Here is a 19,042-nt window from a genome sequence, read left to right on the forward strand (position 1 = left end):
TCGTTGAAAATTAGTAGACATTTCCCTCTTTGGAACTGACTACAGCTGTAAAAAAAAAAAATACCCATGAGACAGTTTAAAGGGAAGATGCAATCCCTCTTAAAGGGTCATGCAGGTCAGGGCATTAAAAGCCCCTTACAGAAAACCTGTGTGAGCAAATAGACTAAACACATGGTTTCTCAAACATCACAAGTTCACAGCTCATATATGTGATCAGTGTTGATCAGCTGAGTGAGGGGAACCTGCACCTTCCTCTCAGCTAACACACCCACATTGACTCATGGAAATTATATATTGGAACAGAGAAGTAAGGCTCCTTGACTATATGTATGGTGTGCCTATTATCTCCAACAAGCTCCAGCAGAATGTCGGGCTCCCATGTTGAACACCAACGTTCGCCACACGCAGACGCATGCGCTCTGTTTGGTGTCTTGCATCAGTATGCTGTGGACATGAGGCCTGCGAGTCATTATCTTCGACCCAAATCTAATTTTACACTGCACATACGAGTGACCGAGCGGTGTTGCATGCGTGCAGCTCCGCTGAACCTCAGCTGTCAGGTGCCAGTGAGGCATGGCAGGATGCACGCTCGCATACAAACACACAACTGCAGCAAGGAAGGCAAACCACGCACTATCCTACCACTACACAGCCAACCATGCCTTGCTCAATCCTACTGACAACTCAGCCAGATGTCCTCCCAAAGCTTCCTCCTGGCCTCAGTGCCTTCTGGACTGACTACTGACTTGTCAAGAGTCCTTTTTGTTTCTCAAAACCACATCAGACCCTTAATTTGAAGTCCTAAAAAATGCATCACATTTATCCACTTTGTATTAAGAGAATTATCTGATTGCACTTATCTGTCTCATTTGCATTTTTAAGCTTTGTGTGAGAGTGTGTGTTCTCCGGGACCTACGGCCTTATGGCAGCTATTAGTGTTAGCTCGCTAATCCTCTGGCTGGAGAGATAATTAGACATCGCACATCTCATCAGGCCCTGTCAGCATTCATTGACAGCTGTCTCTCTTTCGCTCTCGCTCGCTCTCTCTCTCTCACACACATACACACACTCACAGAGAGGAGAGAAAGTCAAAGATTAAAGACAAAAGGTTAAAAAATGTGTTCAACGGGTTATGATAGGTCAGAGAGCTAAAATGTGAATGCAAGATGGTGACATATTACTTGCATGTTGTATGAAAAGGACTACCACATCAATGTGAAAACACTAAGAACACCTCTTGGCTCTGGTCTGCTGGTGTGTGTGAGTAGGATGTCACAGGCCTCAGATGCATGTTCAGTATGATGTAATGGGTAGCAATCAGGCAGACAGGGAGGCAGTCCTTCAGCAGCACTGATGATCACACATGAACCATCATGACTGCAGGCCAGTGTCACGCAACCTCCCATCTCTAATCTGTGCATTCTGACTGCCAAAGCATTGACTAATACGTCATGTTATCTCCTCAATCGCAAACACACACAATGACCCTGGACGATGGTGCCTATCAGAGGTCATGCCTCGACGTTCAGTGGTTATTTTCCTACAGTCTGTGGTATAAATCCGACCCAGCAGTACAGAGGCAAACTTGTTGTGACTTGTTGAATATGAACGCTACTTTTGTAAACCGGCAGAGCTTCAGACACAAAATACCACAGCAGCTGTGCTGCTTGGGAAACTTAGCCCCAGTAATGTGATATGGGCTCCAGTCATTTGCACTGATCCTTCAATCGGTAGCAGAGGACTCAGTGCAATCATTCAATCATGTCAAAGCATGACCTCTGACTTACTGCACGCCACAAGAGTTGTTGTAGCTGTCAGGCCTGACAGAAGGATGAGCCCGGAGAGAACTAGGGACATCATGTTACTGTTCCCCTATTGGTCATTTAAAGAAAACATGAAACCTCAGTTAAATACAAAGTCTCATTCTCAATCACTTCTGTATTCTGCAGTGATAAATTAAATTAATCCAATCTCCTTTCACTATCGTCTCTAAAATTATTGCCACATTGTCTGTTTTTGTGCTTGCTATCAGCACAGCTTTTTACATCTAGTTATGCTGAATTTGGCAAGTTATTGTAAGAATTTTGTCAGGTTGTTGAAGTTCTTTAATTTGTGCCTTAAAAACATAACATAACTTAACATGACATTGTAAGGCAGAAAGAATTTCCACCAGATTCAGTCTATAATAATGATTAAAAACTGTCACTGTAGAAAAACTGCCAAACATACAACTTCTGCTTTCTGAGAGAGGCCATTTGGTCCCTGTTACTGTAGACAGGCAGGAACTGGAATGCAGGTCTTGTGGATGGTTGGACAGAAATAACTGTACACATGGTGGGCTCCTTAATCAAGAGTCTGACAAAAGATTCATATAGAAAATTTGACTGCTTGGAAGGTACTGAGTATAAAGACTGACAAGGGGCAGGGTGGATGCTGCATGAGCAGGTTTAAGAGACAAAAAAAAACTTCTGCAGACCGAAACTGAGACTGAGGTTGTACATACAAATCCCCACACACATGAATGTCGTCAGTACCGTCGTAATGCATTCCCTTGCCCTCAACCGTAACCAACCATCACAACTACAGGTTTTACCCCTAAGGTTAGAATTAGTTTCAATCTTGATCTTCAAACAGTCCTATGACCAAAAAGTTCTCACCGACCAGAAATGTCCACACTACAATGATTAAAAGATTGCAATACAAGCCCACACACGCAGATACATACAGTACATTATATATGTGCACAAACCAATCTTCTGTTCAGCCTATATACAGGTGGGACTTGTCAGTCGGGAAGTAAATTGTTGCACAGATATAGGTAGAACTACCTCAAAATCCCCGAGATCCCTTCTCTCACCAGGGCTGCACAACACACACACACATGCATACACACACAGCATGCACTGCAGCAAGGAGTCTGCTGTGCTGGCTTTGGATTTTTTGGATCCCTCTTCATCCTTTTTGATGGGTTCATAAAGACAGCAGGATTGAAGAATGCATGAATATTGCACACAGTTCATTCCTATTTAACTGTTCGCAGCCCAAATCAAAGAGAGGAATAAATTAAGATGCAGCACTGCTTTTGAGAATAGTCTGATTTGAGGAATCAGCTGGCCACAGTAGGCGGTGGATACCTTAAACATAAGTCTATTTTATCATCCCACTCTGTAATGCAGATAAAGCAAAATTATAATAGCACAGTATTGTATTTGCAAACATTTACCATGCTGCACAGCTGCAACAGTGTTAACCATTACTTGCCAAATACTGTACATCAAATGTAAGGTATTTCTCATGTTCACTGACAAGACAACTAATGAATGTAATACTGCCCAGCAGCTGACTCTCAGTTATCAAATGTCAGAGCATCTCACCAGCACTTGAATGCACCATAAAGGCAAACCCTTCAGAATCATCTCTTTTCAACTGCATTATCATAGCAAAAAGGTGTAATGTTCACTGGCTCCACTGCAGGGTTTTGTGGCGAAACAACATTTCAACTGCACAAGTCCTTAACAGGCAAAAATGTGTACGCATGACACCATGTTTGCCTACTCACTCAATTTTCTTTTCTTGAATTTAAGGCTGTATACTGCTGGTACGAATGTCAAACAATCAATATGTGTTGATATCTATGAAGCCTTTCAAAAATAGAGGAAGGGGCTGCCCAGAACAGAGAAACAAAGAATTATGTTGAGTTTTATTATTAAAAGTTTAAGTTTCAGTAGTTTTGCTTTAGTTAAAAACACTGTTAATGTGGCACAGTAAGGTGGTTACCAGTGTAGCTACCAAGCATTTGGCTGACGGCTGGTGTTAATTTCGTAGCATGATGTAATGTAGGCACAGGGATTAGATAACAGTGTGTTAGGCTTCATTATGATTGAACGAAGTCCAGTGCTACTCTGTAATAGTGTTGCATGCCATATTTTATGCCTATGACAGACCACAGAGAGCCATTACTGCTTAACTGCTGAGTTTTGGCCTACTTCTTTATTCCTCTGTAGGCTTCTCTATCAGCTCTGCACAGCTCCTCCCACCTGTTATACTCAAAACACTGGTCCACTACCATCCATTGTCATTACGTTTCCATTGATTTCTCTGTGTGCTGACTTCACTAACAAGCCCAGGGACTGAAAGTGAAAAGTGGGATAACGCTGCACTGGGAAGGCAACATGACCTATTTACCCACCCACTCCCATAAGTTGAGTCATGTCTCCTGTCGTGTCATTTCCAGCTTAGTCAATCTGTTCCACCTAACACGTCAGGCTTTTAAGTACACTCACATAATCCATGCCAATCTGAACCATGCAATTACGCTGGCATGTTTACGCACATTTTGAGAATTTTGTACATACACATAATCACTTTAGCTTCAAGTGTAGAGCTGCAGAAGCCATATATGACAAAATCACTTCCTGTATGAGGAACCACTCCACTCCATGTGAGGAAATGCATCAGTGGCAGGGGAAATCCAGAGTGTGTGCGGCCAAATTAAAATGAGCTTCATTAATGTTCACACCCATTTCTCTGCACTGCACATTTGACCTCATTGCATAATGTTCACAGTTATTCTTGAGGCCAGACAAGAGGCTGTGATGGGGTTATTCTGAGGTCAGAGATCTGGTTAATGGGCAAAATCTGAGTCTATTACAAATACTTGGATGAAAGAGATGACAAACACCCAGACAGGAGTCAGTGTTTCTTCTCACCAAGTGAGCGCAACAAACGAGAAATGTTTTCATCTCTGTTAAGACCTCGTTTGCTTGCACTTTCTAAATCAGGACACAGTGTTAGAATAGCATTTTTTGTGCTTTCATCATCCTCGTTATGAAAGGTCCATCACATAAGTGTCCTAAGTTATAAACTTTCTAAAAAGAAACAGACATGACCTTGTGCTCTCGTGCCAGTCTCAGAGCTTTCCTTTGTGTCTCCGTCAGCAACTAGACAGTTTAAGCCAGCTGGTGTCTGAGATGATGCCTTTTAATCTCACTTCATTCCCTTCCTTGATGTGTCATACTGGAAGGGATATGTAGGACAACATCACTTACTGTATTCTGGGACTAAGACTGCGCTTGCTAGACGGGGTATAATTAGCATGGCGCTATGAATACAAACTTTCAGAAAGTCTGAGCTTCTGTATTTGGCTGCAGCACACTTCCTTGATTTCTCTTTGATACCAGATGTCCCTCTTCACTGTGACAAGAGCCCATTTCCTGGGTGTGTTCTGGTTAATGGAGGAGGGATAGCTTGAAAGAGAATAAGGGTGATTTTGTTATTTATGGTCTTTCAACTCCTAAATGCCGTCTCTCTGTAGCTTTCCGACCGTGATGGACATCGCCAAAGGGCTTCCATTGACTCACCATCTATGATTCACACATGTGACTGTTCTGTCATCCATTTTGGCGAGGGAGCATCTCCTGCACTTGATTTCCTCCTCCGGCTACCTCCTGTTGTGATGCTGGCTATGATAGATACTGAATGCTGTTCTGATAACAGACATTTAGACTCATATTAGATTTGGCGGGCTGGCGTCTGGCTGCCTGGGTGTGCATGCATTCATGTACGTGAGCTTGTTGAATTATCTATAAGCAGATGTGCATGTGTGTGTACATCTTGCTGTATGATCTCATCTTCCACTGGCTCTGCCTCAGCTGGCGGATGGAAAAGTAATGTGGCATGAGAGAATGGGTGCTGTAGCTAACCTCAAAACAGGCATCATGTGCTCCAAGCTGAATGTATACCGTATACTGTGTTACATTATTGTAAGCCTGGAAGTTGTTTTGAACTTGGTCCTCTGCCTTTCACTCAGTTAAACTGCTTTCCGTATAATCCGAACTGAGGCCTGTTTATTGAATCAGCCTTATAATGTGGCTTTAGTTCTGTAAGACCTGCCGCTGTTTAAAGTATTTACACCGTCTAGGACTCCCTACACAGCAATCAGTCACAGGGGCTTTGTAGCCACCTTCCTCCGGCTTACAACAACATTGGCTACGATTCACCCACAATCCCACGGGGGATCTGAGAACTGCGGGGTCACGCAATTGGTAGACCCATCCACACACACTGCACACACACACACACACACAAACACAGATATTACATTTCAATTTTCATTCGTGGCTCAAACAAAACCATAGCCTGCTGTCATCTCATTGATATTTCATAACCAATCTCGAGCACCAAATAAACCTGCCTCTTTTTCATAGGGACAAAGCTGGCATGCCAAACTTTGTTTTTAACAGAGAGAATCAGTTTCAAGGTTTTTAAGGTCTGGGACCTGGAGCTGGAGTATTATCAACCATCCCCATCTTTGAAGTCTGAGGAGACATAAGGGTCAGCTGGTTAGAGGACAAGAGAATTAGGGAGCCTGTGTGGAGGGTACTTTACACTCGTGTATGTGTCAGAGTAACGAGAGCACATCGCTGGTACAGCATTAGTCATTCCGAGCAGGCTGCCGTCTGAACTCTGGCCATTTCACACACCGTTTGGTGCCTCTGATTGAGATTTCTCCACGTCATTACAGCCTCTCTCTCTCTCACACACACACACACACACACACACACACACACACACACACACACACATATATATATATACAGACACCAGAGCTTGTGTAAATGTATTCACTAGTGTATTTGTTGTGTTTCACTCTGTGATTTTTGTTAAAGGTAAACCAAGTACCTGCAAGGAAGAGCTAATACGATTTACCCCCCAAACATCTAAATGTAAATTGTCATTTTGTAATTGAAAGTACAGGTTGCGGAGGAACATATTTTAAAATCCACTTTGATAATAGTCTTTGGTGTCGTGTTATTAAATTAATTCAGTCGGGATGTATCTGGCTCAAAGTGTATTGATTCATTTTCATGAACTTACACTATAAAGCCCCCTAAATTCAATGTCTCAACACTGCTCAGAAGACTTTTTTTTCTACCACAAACAAAACAGTAAAACTCAGTGAAAAGCAGAAAGATGAACCAATATACTCTTATTCTGTCCTTGTATTTGTAATGTCCTCAGTAGCCTATTAGAATCACAATAGTGACCATTGTTGTAGTTGGTGCTGAAAATGTCGTATTTACATAATTAAATAACAGTATAAATATTTACGTCATATATTGTGAGATGGGTGGAGTAACACATGAATGAATTCATTTAAACGTCATTTTTTGAGATCTCCCTTTTTTTTTTTATCACGCCTGCATTTGGCTGTGAAAGTCCAGATTTCACATAAACATCTAATGGAAGAAAATGATTCGGCAGAGCACCTCATCATCTATCTGTGTCGTTATCAGCCAAACAGATACAAAGCATCTGGCAGATGCTCAAGTCCTGAAAGTTCTATGTTTCACTGCCATATTTAGCTTTTATTGATGTATAAAATAGAATTATGTTGCTTTCACTTGGACAACAAAAATATCTGCAGGTATTGTCTCCGCGTGAGAGAAAATATGGCAGTGCTGATCAGTAGACAGACTTTGAAGCCAGTTGTTATACAAAAGGTGAGAGGTTAGCTGACAAATGCCAGGCATTCTGTCTGCCTCTAATTAGTTTTAGGGTTTTAAAGTGTGATGGAGGTAGAGCTGGTGGTGGTTTAATGAGGAGCAGTCTGGCACACAGCTCAGATGTCCTCTTATTAATTCAGTATTGATGTTTAAAAATATTTGTATTTTATGTTATTTTCACGGCGACTACAAGAAAACTTAACCTGCTAATAATAATTTCTGGTGCTTCAGACACAGGATAAAAGACCACTAATAAAGCACTATTGATGATCCATAATAAATATATCTAAGACTTCAAGCATATAAAACATTGTGACATACTGTTCCTCAGTGATGCTTAGCTCCCATGATGGAGATCTGGGCACTTTCTCTACCCTCAGCCTGCATGCTTGTTTGTCCCCGAGGTGGAGATCATCCTGCTTCACCTGCTGGGAGAAATAATGGGACTCATGTCGTCCAGTTTCAGTCTACTGACTCCTTGCTTTCATGTACTGAACACAGCCCTCTGGTTCCGACGAGGTGGGATAGATCACACAATCGTTGCCACGAGTCTGCCGGCCAGGCGTGACTGTATATTCTAGCCCCCCTCCTCCACAGGACCCTTGAGTGACTGATGGTTTCTTGCTCTGTAATATCCGACCCCCATCCTCAGCGCACACTCTCTCTCTCTCGCTCTCTCCATCTTTCACACACACCCTCTTACGTATGTGCAGTCTCCATGGTAACGCGTGGTATCACTATGGCACTGGCGGCCTAGCATGCTGCAAGCTGCTGTTGTAGTGGATTTACTGTACCAGAGCACACACAACGAGCAGACAGCCATCAGAACGCTGCCAAAGGGCCGAATGGTTTGAGTAGCAACCCTTTGAGCTTATCAGAGATCATTTTTCCCCTGATAATATTTCACTCTATCCCCTCACTCTGCACCAAGAGTTTGAACTAAAAATCCTGCCATTGCAGTTTCCGCTGGTATGCGAAGACATTAATTTAGCTGAACGTGAAATATCACAATATAATCAGGGGCACAATCCTAGTATGCATCTTTGCCCTCTATTACACACCGCGAGCAAGGTTAACCTCCCCATTTATTTAGTGTTTGCCCTTGGAGGCCACTTTTCTCTATGAATTTTAAAATTCATTAAACCCTTGGTGTTATCATGATAGCCTCAGGTTATTAATAAGAAAAGACAGCTTTAATTGTTTGGTTATATTTAATAATACAAAGGTCAACACAGTGCTCAACCTTGGCAGCATGCAGGCCTGTCTCCTTTTACTCTCGAGTTCTGCTCTCTAGTGGCCAGAGATGGCAAGAGCAGCAACAGCATGGTGCTGAGACCTTTTAGGTCCATGTGAAGCCATGTGGTCCTTGCACTGTTAGGCTTTTTATGGAGCTACTTTTGTACAGCTAACTGTGGAAGGAAGAGTAAATGCTCTGAGCCTTTACCATGACAGCAGATTCACAGTGCTGGCTCTTAGACACATATTTTAATTCTACATTGCAAGCCTAGTATATTGTGAAACAAAATTATTAAACATGCATGTTGTAGGTTCGGACGCCACAGGTAGATTTAAATTGTACACATTAGACATACTATGGTTGCTGTATGATGGAAGCTGACAGACCTGTATGCTTTTAGCTATTCTGTTATTTTCTCTCACTGTGTGTGTGTATGTGTGTGTGAGAGTGCGGTACAGTGAAGGTGCCCCCAGGAGGCAACAGTAGACTGGCATTCTGGGGCACTACAGTAATTAATGTACCCGTGGCACATCGCTACACAAGCACACAAGCAACCAAAGCACACACAGGCACACACAGAGGCAGTTCATCTGTGTGTATGAATGTCCTTGTGACTTTCTTCCTGATCTTATTTACAGTGTCGGATGGTGCAGATTACAGAGAAGAACTCGTGTCTGTATTTTTTGTGACAGAAGCATTTTTGCATTTAAATAAAACAAGAGGCTGAGGTGTTATCTCTTATCTGCGAGGCTTGATTTTCTGACAGCATAGTTCATGAGTGAACTGCTCGACAGTGACTGGCTTTCATTTGCAAATGAGCAGTGCTGAGCCTCTTGTAGACTTCAAATGAGTCAAATATAGCTTAAGTCCACTTTTGTCTTGCAAAAAGACACAGACAAAAGAGGACTAGAGCCATATTTTCTTCAGAGACTTCTCAATATAAATGACAGTGAAGAAATTAGGATAAAAAAGATGTGTGTGATGTAGACTTTTTTTTATTATTATTATTTAAACACCTTCTCATCTATTTAAAGTATGCCTCCTTTCTTTACTCATCTCACCAGTTCCACTGGTGCCATTGTATGCTATTTGGTGTTTTTTCTTCTCCATCATAGCTTGGCTAAGCACTAACAGCAGGATGGACATTATCAGGCCTACACACATTTGCACTTCCTTTAGTATCATGTTTGGTGTGTTTGATTAGTGTCGCTCTTGTACAATGCAGCCCGACTCCCATCACCTCTCTCTGCCCTCCTAACTGTCAGTGATAAACCCAGCCATCCTCCTGAAGGGCCACGCTCTCTGCTTGAGTGATGGCTCGGGTTTATCAGGAGTGGGAGGACTGAAGCAAAACCTGGGATCTGCTACTGGTGGTGTTGAGATTTGTCTGTCTGTGTTTGCTCAGGGCAGAATTAGAGGTATCGGATAGTACCAGGCAGGGATACTGTACACCACAATGTAAATCAGGTTGTATAGAGGTTTTTTTGTGCACCTTTTCCAGAGTGCAGCAGTACCACCAGAGGGTAGGACCACAGTATGCCTGCTGTATAGCGACATCCTCAACTATTGCATTGCTGCTGTAGGTCATATTTTACAAGGTGCTGCATTAAGAAAGTAATGTGCCCGAGTTCTTCCATTATGTGGCCCACATGTGCATACTAATACTGTACACCTTCTCTAAGAAGTGTGGTTGTAGTCATTTTTGACTCACATTTCTCACTCACACAGGCTAAGACATCTAAGATACAGTCACAGATTACGGGAGTCAAAGTAAAGTAATACAAATTATCCTGTTACTAACGTTCATTTTAAGACTAGTTGGAAGTAGAATACATAGTTAAGAATATTATTGTTCCATCTTTTAACAATTAAAGATTAATATTTGACTGTTGATTTTATTTGATCCGTTTGTTTTTCGAATTTCTCCAGAGTAAAATATCTTATTTTCAACTTCAATATTTCAACTTAGTGACACACTCCATTACAACTATCTTTGGCAGCCAATTCATAGCTAAAGTAACTGTGTAGCAAATAAGTTTGATGCTAGTATTTAAAATAGCACAAAATTAAACTTTTTATTGATGTTATGAATGTGACAGATCTACATCTCATCCAACAGATCCACGATCACTACTGAAACTTTGCAATTTTGAACTTTGAAAGTTCTGGAGTATTTTTTCTGTTAGGGGACCTGGCAGAAAGAGAAATGATTTATTATCTGAGTAATTTCGGTGTGTAAAAATGACATTCCTGTTAGCTTGAGAAAGAGGTGGAGGGAAACAAGGGTATTGCGCAGTGCTGATTACAATAGCATTAAAACATTACACCATTAGTGGCTGAACCTGATGGCTGCTACATGAAGTAAGTTAAGGTGATCACTGGCTAAAGGAAAGGAAATCATGCTTCACAGAGGATCATTCTTTGATTGCTTTCTCACCACTTAAAATGTTTTATTGTGTGTTGGTTGAGGTAAGATCATTGTTTTGTCTTGTGAGAGTAAAGACTGCTGCTAAAGATATAATCACTACTTTATTTTAAAGTGCCAGCTGTTCTCAAGATGATGACTCTACAAAGCCCCATTCAAACTTGAACAACTTTGGGGACCATCATTTCTTAGACTGTGTGGGGTCAAAGGTTAGACACCTTGTACGCCATCACAGAGGGCTAACTACAGAGAGCATCAAAGAAAAGGAGAGGAAATGCTTTTACCACCCCAGAGCCTTATGCTTTATGAGATTTAAGCCACATCCCTTGTAAATCAATATATTGGAAGCCAGCTTCTGCATGGCTGCTTGGTCAGCATCTTCCATTATCTCTCAATCTCTGAATAAAATATTCATTCTGTTGCAGTCGTGACCTAATTGATTTGTTGTTTCACTCTGATGCAGAGGGGTATTTGTACATTTATGGTGGTGTATAAAAATGTCATAAATTCCATACTGAAACATGAATAAGTTACTGTGAATAAACCAACTCGCAAAATTGTGATTAAAACATTCATTCGAGTTCAGCACAGAGGTGCATGTCTGATTAAGTGTTTTTTAGGTGTATTTTCCCTTTAGGGAGAATCTGCTGCTCTTGACAGCCAGTCCACTTGCTCCATCTAGTGTTCAGAGCTGTGCACAGTCAGCGAGACCCTCAGAAGTATCTACTGTAAGGCTCACTGTACCTGACCAGAGTTCATTTAACCCATCATTACCTAAGCTGCATCACCAAATCCGCTTTACTCACATCTATAAAGAGCCATACAGCATCCTTTACATTTACTCACATGTTTTACATTATTGGACTAATATGAAATAGAGCTGTAAAAGACCCACTGCATTCAGCATCACTGCAAAAAAAATCACTAATGTCATATTTGCGCAATCTCAGAACAGAGAACAGTTTCTTTCTCTCTAAAAAAAAAACCAACACTTTCCCCTAATGCATGTTGTCTCAGCTGATTGTACGTCGATATTTTTCAAGTCGAAAGTAGACAGGCCCGCATAACCGGTTTAGTCAACGCATTATCGGATCATTTTACATCAGTTTTCGTAACATGAGAGCAAAGTCTTCTCTGCCCCAAGAAGGAAGTCCAATCTCAGCCTTCGTTTTCGATCACTTCTGTTCAATCCGGCCCCCGCCGAGCGCAGCGATACAGCGAATACACGCCCGTGTTTGCCGGATCAACGAGACCTCGAAATGAATGTTTAATGAGCGTTTTAGGAGTCGTAATGGCATGTCGCTAATGTCCTGTAACGATCTTCCTGCTGATGGCCACGCCTCGATGCTTTCCCTTCCACTGCGCCGCTGACAGTTGTCTGACAATGGTTTGAACTTTGCTGATTGTACACTACTCTCCGCCACTTCACCGCCCGAGACTGCAAGTATCCAGGTGTCCGCTTTGGTTCCGCTGCAGAGAATCATGACTTTTCCCTTGAGAAAATCGGTTTCAGGTAGGCTGATGTTTTTTTTGTTTTTGTTTTGTTTTGTTTTGTTTTGTTTTGTTTTTAGGCTGCTCTCGTTTTGCAAATTTTTTTTTACTTCAAATTGTGTTTCTTCTGAAACAAAACCATAGAAGTGATCTGAAGTAAAGCCAGATGTGGTGTCTAGTAGAGCTTTACTCTGTTGGTGAGGGTCTTGGAGCGTCTTGGAGCTGTCCGTGGTGCTGAAGTGGGCTCTTTGCGCCTGACTTTTGACGCTTCTTGCTCAGAGCTTTTGTGTTTATTCAGAACACGTGTTGAAGGTTCATATTTTAGCTGTGGGTTAATGTCTAGTTTTAGAGTGATTTACTGTATCTACTGTACTACTTATAATATGCAACGCCTCATATTTACTCACCGCAAAAGACATCATCCTGAGGTGTGTTGCTGGCGTCTGCTATGAATCAGAGGGACTAAATACAGTTACAGCTACAGTTTTGGATGAGGACTGTAGATGGCACCATTGATTAAGGCTGTTAGCTGAGCAAAGCAGGCTGGGGTGCAGAATGACAGACATCAGTGTCAGAACATAACCTTTGGCCTGGGGTTCACGGCACTTTCATCAGCTGGCAGTTTCATGATGTAGATTCATATTTTACCAGTAGAGAGACCTATTATAAAAGACGCATGGAGATAGACGTCCTAAATGTGGAATGGCGGGGGGAATTCATATTTTAGTGATATACAAGTTAATATGAAATGAGAGGTTGTGATGCTGATTATCCGCCAGTTTGATTCTTATTACATCACACAAAAATCGCTGCTTATTTCACCATAATATTCACTGCATTAACATCACAGCTGACGTGTTGGTGGCTACCTGCTGTTTTATCCCTCAGTCATCTGCAAGCCGAGGCGAGATATTAGCTGATAAATAATATTATTATAGTTACTTAATCGCCTTTCTTACAGCATGAATTTCTCGTACTCTAAGCCAAGTTTGAAACATGTGATTTAATTTTTGGAAATTCGTCACAGCCTTAACCGAGCTGCATCAGCAGTTCTTAACCCCCCCCCCCCCCCCCCCCCCCCCCCCCCCCCCCCGCGCCTTTCTGTCCAGTCTTGCCTAATAAAACATCTAAAACATGCAGTATTCCCTCCTTCTCTCTCTTTTGTGTGACACCTCCCCGCCCCCACGCCACATACGCCCCCTTTCTCTTCCATGTAATATGAATTGTCTCATGTGGACGTTTTCTGGGCATACTGGCTGGGTTTGTGTTCGACTCCCTGTCCCCTGCCTCCTCCCCACTGCTCACTCTCCAGGTTGTCGGTGGGATGCTCCCGGCAGCTCAGCTGAGCCTGTGCTTTGCGCTGCGCTGGGATCCTGCATCCAGAACGAGGCGCCTCCTGCTTGTACCTCACGTTGCATCGCGTCGGCAAAAGGGAGAAAAACAAAAGGGATCTTTTTAACGACTCGTTCACATGCTCTTCGTTGCCTTTCTACAACGCGGTGTAAGTCTCTTTCTCGCAGCAGCAGCTTCAGAGAGGGATCAGGGGAACCAGATAAAGAGCCCTGCAAACACTCTCCCGGCGTCTGCAAACAGGTGTTTCCATCCTCTAGCTGCGCAGTGAGGTTCATTCACGACTACCTGTCTACCATGTGCGCGGCCACGTAGTTCAGTGGGATGATGAGACTGGGTTTGTGCGTATTTGTTGTGATGCCGAGAAAATGAAGCAGCTGGAGGAACATGCAACGTGCTGTGCTGGAAGTCTTTGTGCAGCTTCACGGCGGAACGTGTGGTTTTTGGTTTTTGCTAAGTTTCACTTTTTTTCCTTGGGGATACATCGGACAATTCCCGAATAACGCTCAAATTCATGACAAAATGATTCATTTGGACATTATCTAACTGGCTTTACCGCACTACTGGGACTATTTTACTGTTCACTCCTCACTTATTTCGTTATTTAACGAATCGTTGTAGTCGCCTCAGATCGTTACCGCTGCGCCTGGACGTTTCCCTCCCGAATCCAGGTTTCTGGATTTAAAGGTGATTGTTTTCACGCTTCTCCGGAAGTTTTTTCCAAAGCGCTGCCAAACTGGCCATGGCTGCAGCGATTGCCAGCTCCCTCATAAGGCAGAAGAGGCAGGCGAGGGAGCGGGAGAAGACTAATGCCTGCCGCTGCGTTAGCAGCCCCAGTAAAACCAAAGGAAGCTGTGAAAAACCCAGCCGACTAAACGTTTTCTCCAGGGTCAAACTCTTCGGCTCCAAGAAGAGGCGAAGGAGACGACCAGGTCTGTTGTGCAATTTCATCAGGCTGTTGTCCTCACGATCACTCATTGTAGGCTGCCATTATATTCAAATGCCACCTAAACAAGATGGACTATACTGAATGCTGCTCCACTGTAAGATTCAGACGATTAATAACTCTGGCAAAGCTGGTGGGAGAATGAGGGGGCTCCCTTATGAAGTTGGTCCACAGAGAGGTCACCTTTGGCATCTCCGGCTGCTCTGACTTATCTATTAAACTAATACTTCATTCTTCATCGTCTACTTATTCAGTCCCACACTGGACAAGATATACAAACGTGCTTATTACGTCTATTTTGGAAACCACTAAAGCCTTCACTGTCACGTACAACTCCTTATTCACTGTTCAAATGAAATTGCATAATCATAATCACATCACAGGTCATTTCTGTATTATCAGTCTCCAAAATGGATTAATACTACTAATGGTGCATTTGAGGAGACTGTAACTTAAATAAAGTTTTATAATGAATCTAAAAAAGAGAGAGACGCAAGTTGATACAGATTTAAATAAGCAGGGCCTAACTTTTATTTAGAATTTTAAACAGACCTCACAATAGTTCAAAAATACTTCCCATTTAATGTCAAGTTCTTGAAAAGTATCCAGCTGAAAAAATAATTGTTTGGTAAGAAGAAATAAGTGTTACCTGTCAGAACTGAAAATAAAACTATTAGAAATATATTAGTATTAGCATTATAAGTGTACGTATTACTTTAACATGTGAGGGTCCAGGGTGGCTCTTCAAGCACTCTTATTATTGCTGGGACAGTAGAGTGTCCCTGTAGCCTAAAGCACACACTCTCTTACAAATCCAGTGCTGAAGTGACCACGGCTGCATATCTGATCTGATCACATCTTCCTCAGGTCATAAGCTCACCTTTTGTCAGGTGTGTCCAGTTTCTTGATGTGTGTGGACGTGGCGACTGCACAGCCTTACACAAGTCAGTTCTGTGATTTTTCCCAGGTTTTATCGAATCCCTTCCACTTCATTCATTTCCAAGCAGTTTTCTAACTCTGTATTTGATGCACATGGATGTTATGGTGCATGTTTATGCAACAACTGTCCTACAGTTTTTGCACCCCTCTCACTTCCAGTTTCCATTTCTATCCTGCGGAGAAGGCATTGAGTGCCAAGAGGAAGGCGTTGTCTGTGTATGACTTAGACACTTAGCGAACACAATAGGCTGGCATGTTTTGGAAAAACAGTGTGGACTCTGAGTGTAGTCTGGTGTGTTGTCTGGTAATGTGCTTTGCAGATGATCATGTTCCTCTATGTTTACAGTACAAGCTGACGTGTGCATTTCTCAATGCATGTCCGTACGTGAAAATCATCCGACCGTAGGTCAGGTGCATATTTTCAAGCTACAGTTAGCCTGAAAGTATGAACCTTTGTACACTTCATTACTTGATCATGAAGTGTGCAAAGTTTTACAACAAAATCGTTGCAATATTCCCAGTGTATAAACTGAATAAATGTTCTCCGCAGCAAAAGTAACCTTAGCAAGGCTAGACGTGGCAATTCTGAAAGGTAAGTGAGATGAAAGGATAGATGAAAGGTGTGGTAAACCACAGTAAAGGACACTCCACCAGGGACAGTAACCAGGGTATGGAGAGCACTTAGCTCTTATCAGACATAACACTGATGGAACACAGACAGGCTGCCTAGCCACTTCAAAAGTAAATGACCTACCCCTTAACACTATTGTCTTTTAGATGTACTGAGGCTCGTTTTATATGCTGCCACTCATGATAATGTTGCTTTTGCCTATTTAACTGTTAAAACTCTTTTAATTACTCCATATTCCTTTTAGTCTGTTTTAAATCTATTAGCAGACATTTGAAAAACGTTGAAATGAGCACTTCATCGATCACAAGTGCTATATTTTACACGTAAAATTTAAATATGCCATACTTTCTAATTGTACGTAACTGTACTAAACATCACACATTTAACCAAAGTAAAGATTTTTGTTTAACTGCACATATCCCAAACTAATTATTATGATTTCCTGTGAACCAAGGCAGGTTTTTAAATGATAATTTTTCTGTCAATCTCTATTGCACGTCCAGAATGATGGAAGGCATGGAGAAAGAAACAGTGGGTGACATGCAAGAAGTCGTCTTAGACCACTGAGCCACCACACACTCCCTTAAGCCAGTTTCAAAATTGATACTATTTGCTGTTGTCCATCTGTGCTCTTATTTCTCTATTGCCAAGCCAAAGGGGCTGCCTTTTTAGTCACCTCTGTTCCACTGCAGAGAAAAGACAGAGAGTTTGTCAGTTTTCATGAATTCTGGACACAACAACATTAACCAAACTGTAGTTCTTACAATTTTGCCATTTAAATTATATTAGCATCTATTTTCTGTGGCTGATCTGACAGTTTTATTAAACATAAATGTCATTTAAATTGTCTGAATTTATCAGATATCTTGCTTTGTTTGTTAATAATCTGCACAATAAAAGTGAAATGGCCATTGTAAAGTGGCTAAAAGATCAGTGGGAGTTTGCATATGGCATATCAGCAAGCCCACACCCTTATACGTCCTTTCATTTCCTAAAAGTGCAACCACCATGACTGAGTGGTCAAGCCAATGTGAAAAAAATCTTAAACTGCGGCTCCTCTAATGGCTGGCAGGTTATAGCTTCAATACTTTCTAACAACACAGGACACTCCCTTGAAAGAGTCTCTTATTCTCTTCCACAAGAAGGGAGATCTCAATAGTTGAATTTGCTGCCTCTGGCATGTTTTTGTGTTTACTTGACTGACATGCGTCTCAGCCTATCACAGCCGTTGTAATTGATCCTTTTTGCCCCATCTCGGCTGCACCACCCTTCGACTAAATTGGATTTTGTGGCTCCAGTAACTTCCAAAATGGCAGCGAGCAGTAAAGTGAAGCTTCAAAATGTCCCTTTAGAAGGCTACAGGTGACATCACGTTGCTGCATTCATGTTTTTCTACAGTCTGTGGTTTCATTCTTGGCGTCTTCCTGTCTCTGTGCCCCCTCTGCTTCCACAGAGCCCCAGCTGAAGGGGATTGTGACGAAGCTGTACAGTCGACAAGGTTTCCACCTGCAGCTGCAGGCAGATGGAACCATTGATGGAACGAAGGAGGAGGACAATGGTTACAGTAAGTTTCATTACAATATTTCGTTCCCCTCATTTATCATACACCCACTGCCAGCAGTACAGCATGTACTGCTGTACTGCTGGTTATGGGGAGCCTTTTACCTTGCTACTGTCAATTCTATGTGCTACAGGCAGGACTGCATTAGCTACATACCATCTAATAAAATGCCAACGTGCACATTTAATTCACACCCCTTGAATGAGTTTAAGAGACAAACTGTAGCTTGTCTTTTTTTTACGTGTCATAATGAATACTGCATTCACCTACTGAATATTAGTTTTGAACAGCACTCAAACTGTTGTTTATAGGTAATCAATCGATGGATTAACATTCAATATCATAGTACAGAGATAAAACACTAAATTCTTCTGTCAGTGCATTTAAGTGCTGCAGTACAGAGTGCCTGTTTAATTTCATCTAATCAAAGTCATCCTATGGCGGCCTAAGCACAGATGGTGATTGGCTTTTTACTCTCCTACACACTGCCTCTGTGTTGAGAGCCAGTTTTGTCTTATACTATGTACTGATGCATCCCTGTCACAGCCATTACACCCACCAGCTCTTTGTTTTCCAATAGACAGATTAAAGAGTAGATCAATGGAAGAGTAACAGCACAGCCACTTGTCTGGTAACAATAGAGCAGAAATATGCAACCTTATAATTAGACAGTGCAGTGAACACAGGGGCTGCTTGATAAGGCAAATAATAATCATAATTATGATTATTTTGGCCAATTTTGAGATCATGATTTTTGTAACACATGCATTTACTGAACTTTTAAAAATATGATGGATTTCCTTGAACTTTAAACTTATTATTATAATATCTTTTTCAAGCAGTGGTTGGCGTGACTGGCTTTTCACATATGACTGTTCAGCCTGGCTGAGAGTTAGTTCAGCCTTTTAGGCAGGGGCAAAAGTGCACCTCTGTGAGTGAAAGGGGTGCACTGGAATT

The 19,042-nt window shown here is 42.0% G+C and overlaps 1 protein-coding gene across 3 annotated transcripts in view; it reads left to right on the forward strand.

Annotated features, from left to right (window-relative positions):
* fgf13a (fibroblast growth factor 13a) overlaps nucleotides 1-19,042 on the forward strand; it is a 95,119-nt gene that overhangs the window by 52,353 nt on the left and 23,724 nt on the right. The window contains exons 1-2 of one of the 3 annotated variants that reach the window (XM_041943709.1): nucleotides 12,291-12,680; nucleotides 17,978-18,088. In XM_041943709.1, the coding sequence (XP_041799643.1) occupies nucleotides 12,650-12,680; nucleotides 17,978-18,088 (142 nt within the window). In that variant the 5' untranslated portion in view covers nucleotides 12,291-12,649. Of the gene's footprint in view, nucleotides 1-12,290; nucleotides 12,681-14,750; nucleotides 14,941-17,977; nucleotides 18,089-19,042 lie in introns of those variants that run through there. The other 2 variants (XM_041943708.1, XM_041943707.1) reach the window with 2 other exon arrangements.

The sequence above is a fragment of the Chelmon rostratus genome, chromosome 9 (assembly GCF_017976325.1).
Source record: "Chelmon rostratus isolate fCheRos1 chromosome 9, fCheRos1.pri, whole genome shotgun sequence".
Lineage (NCBI taxonomy): Eukaryota > Metazoa > Chordata > Actinopteri > Chaetodontiformes > Chaetodontidae > Chelmon > Chelmon rostratus.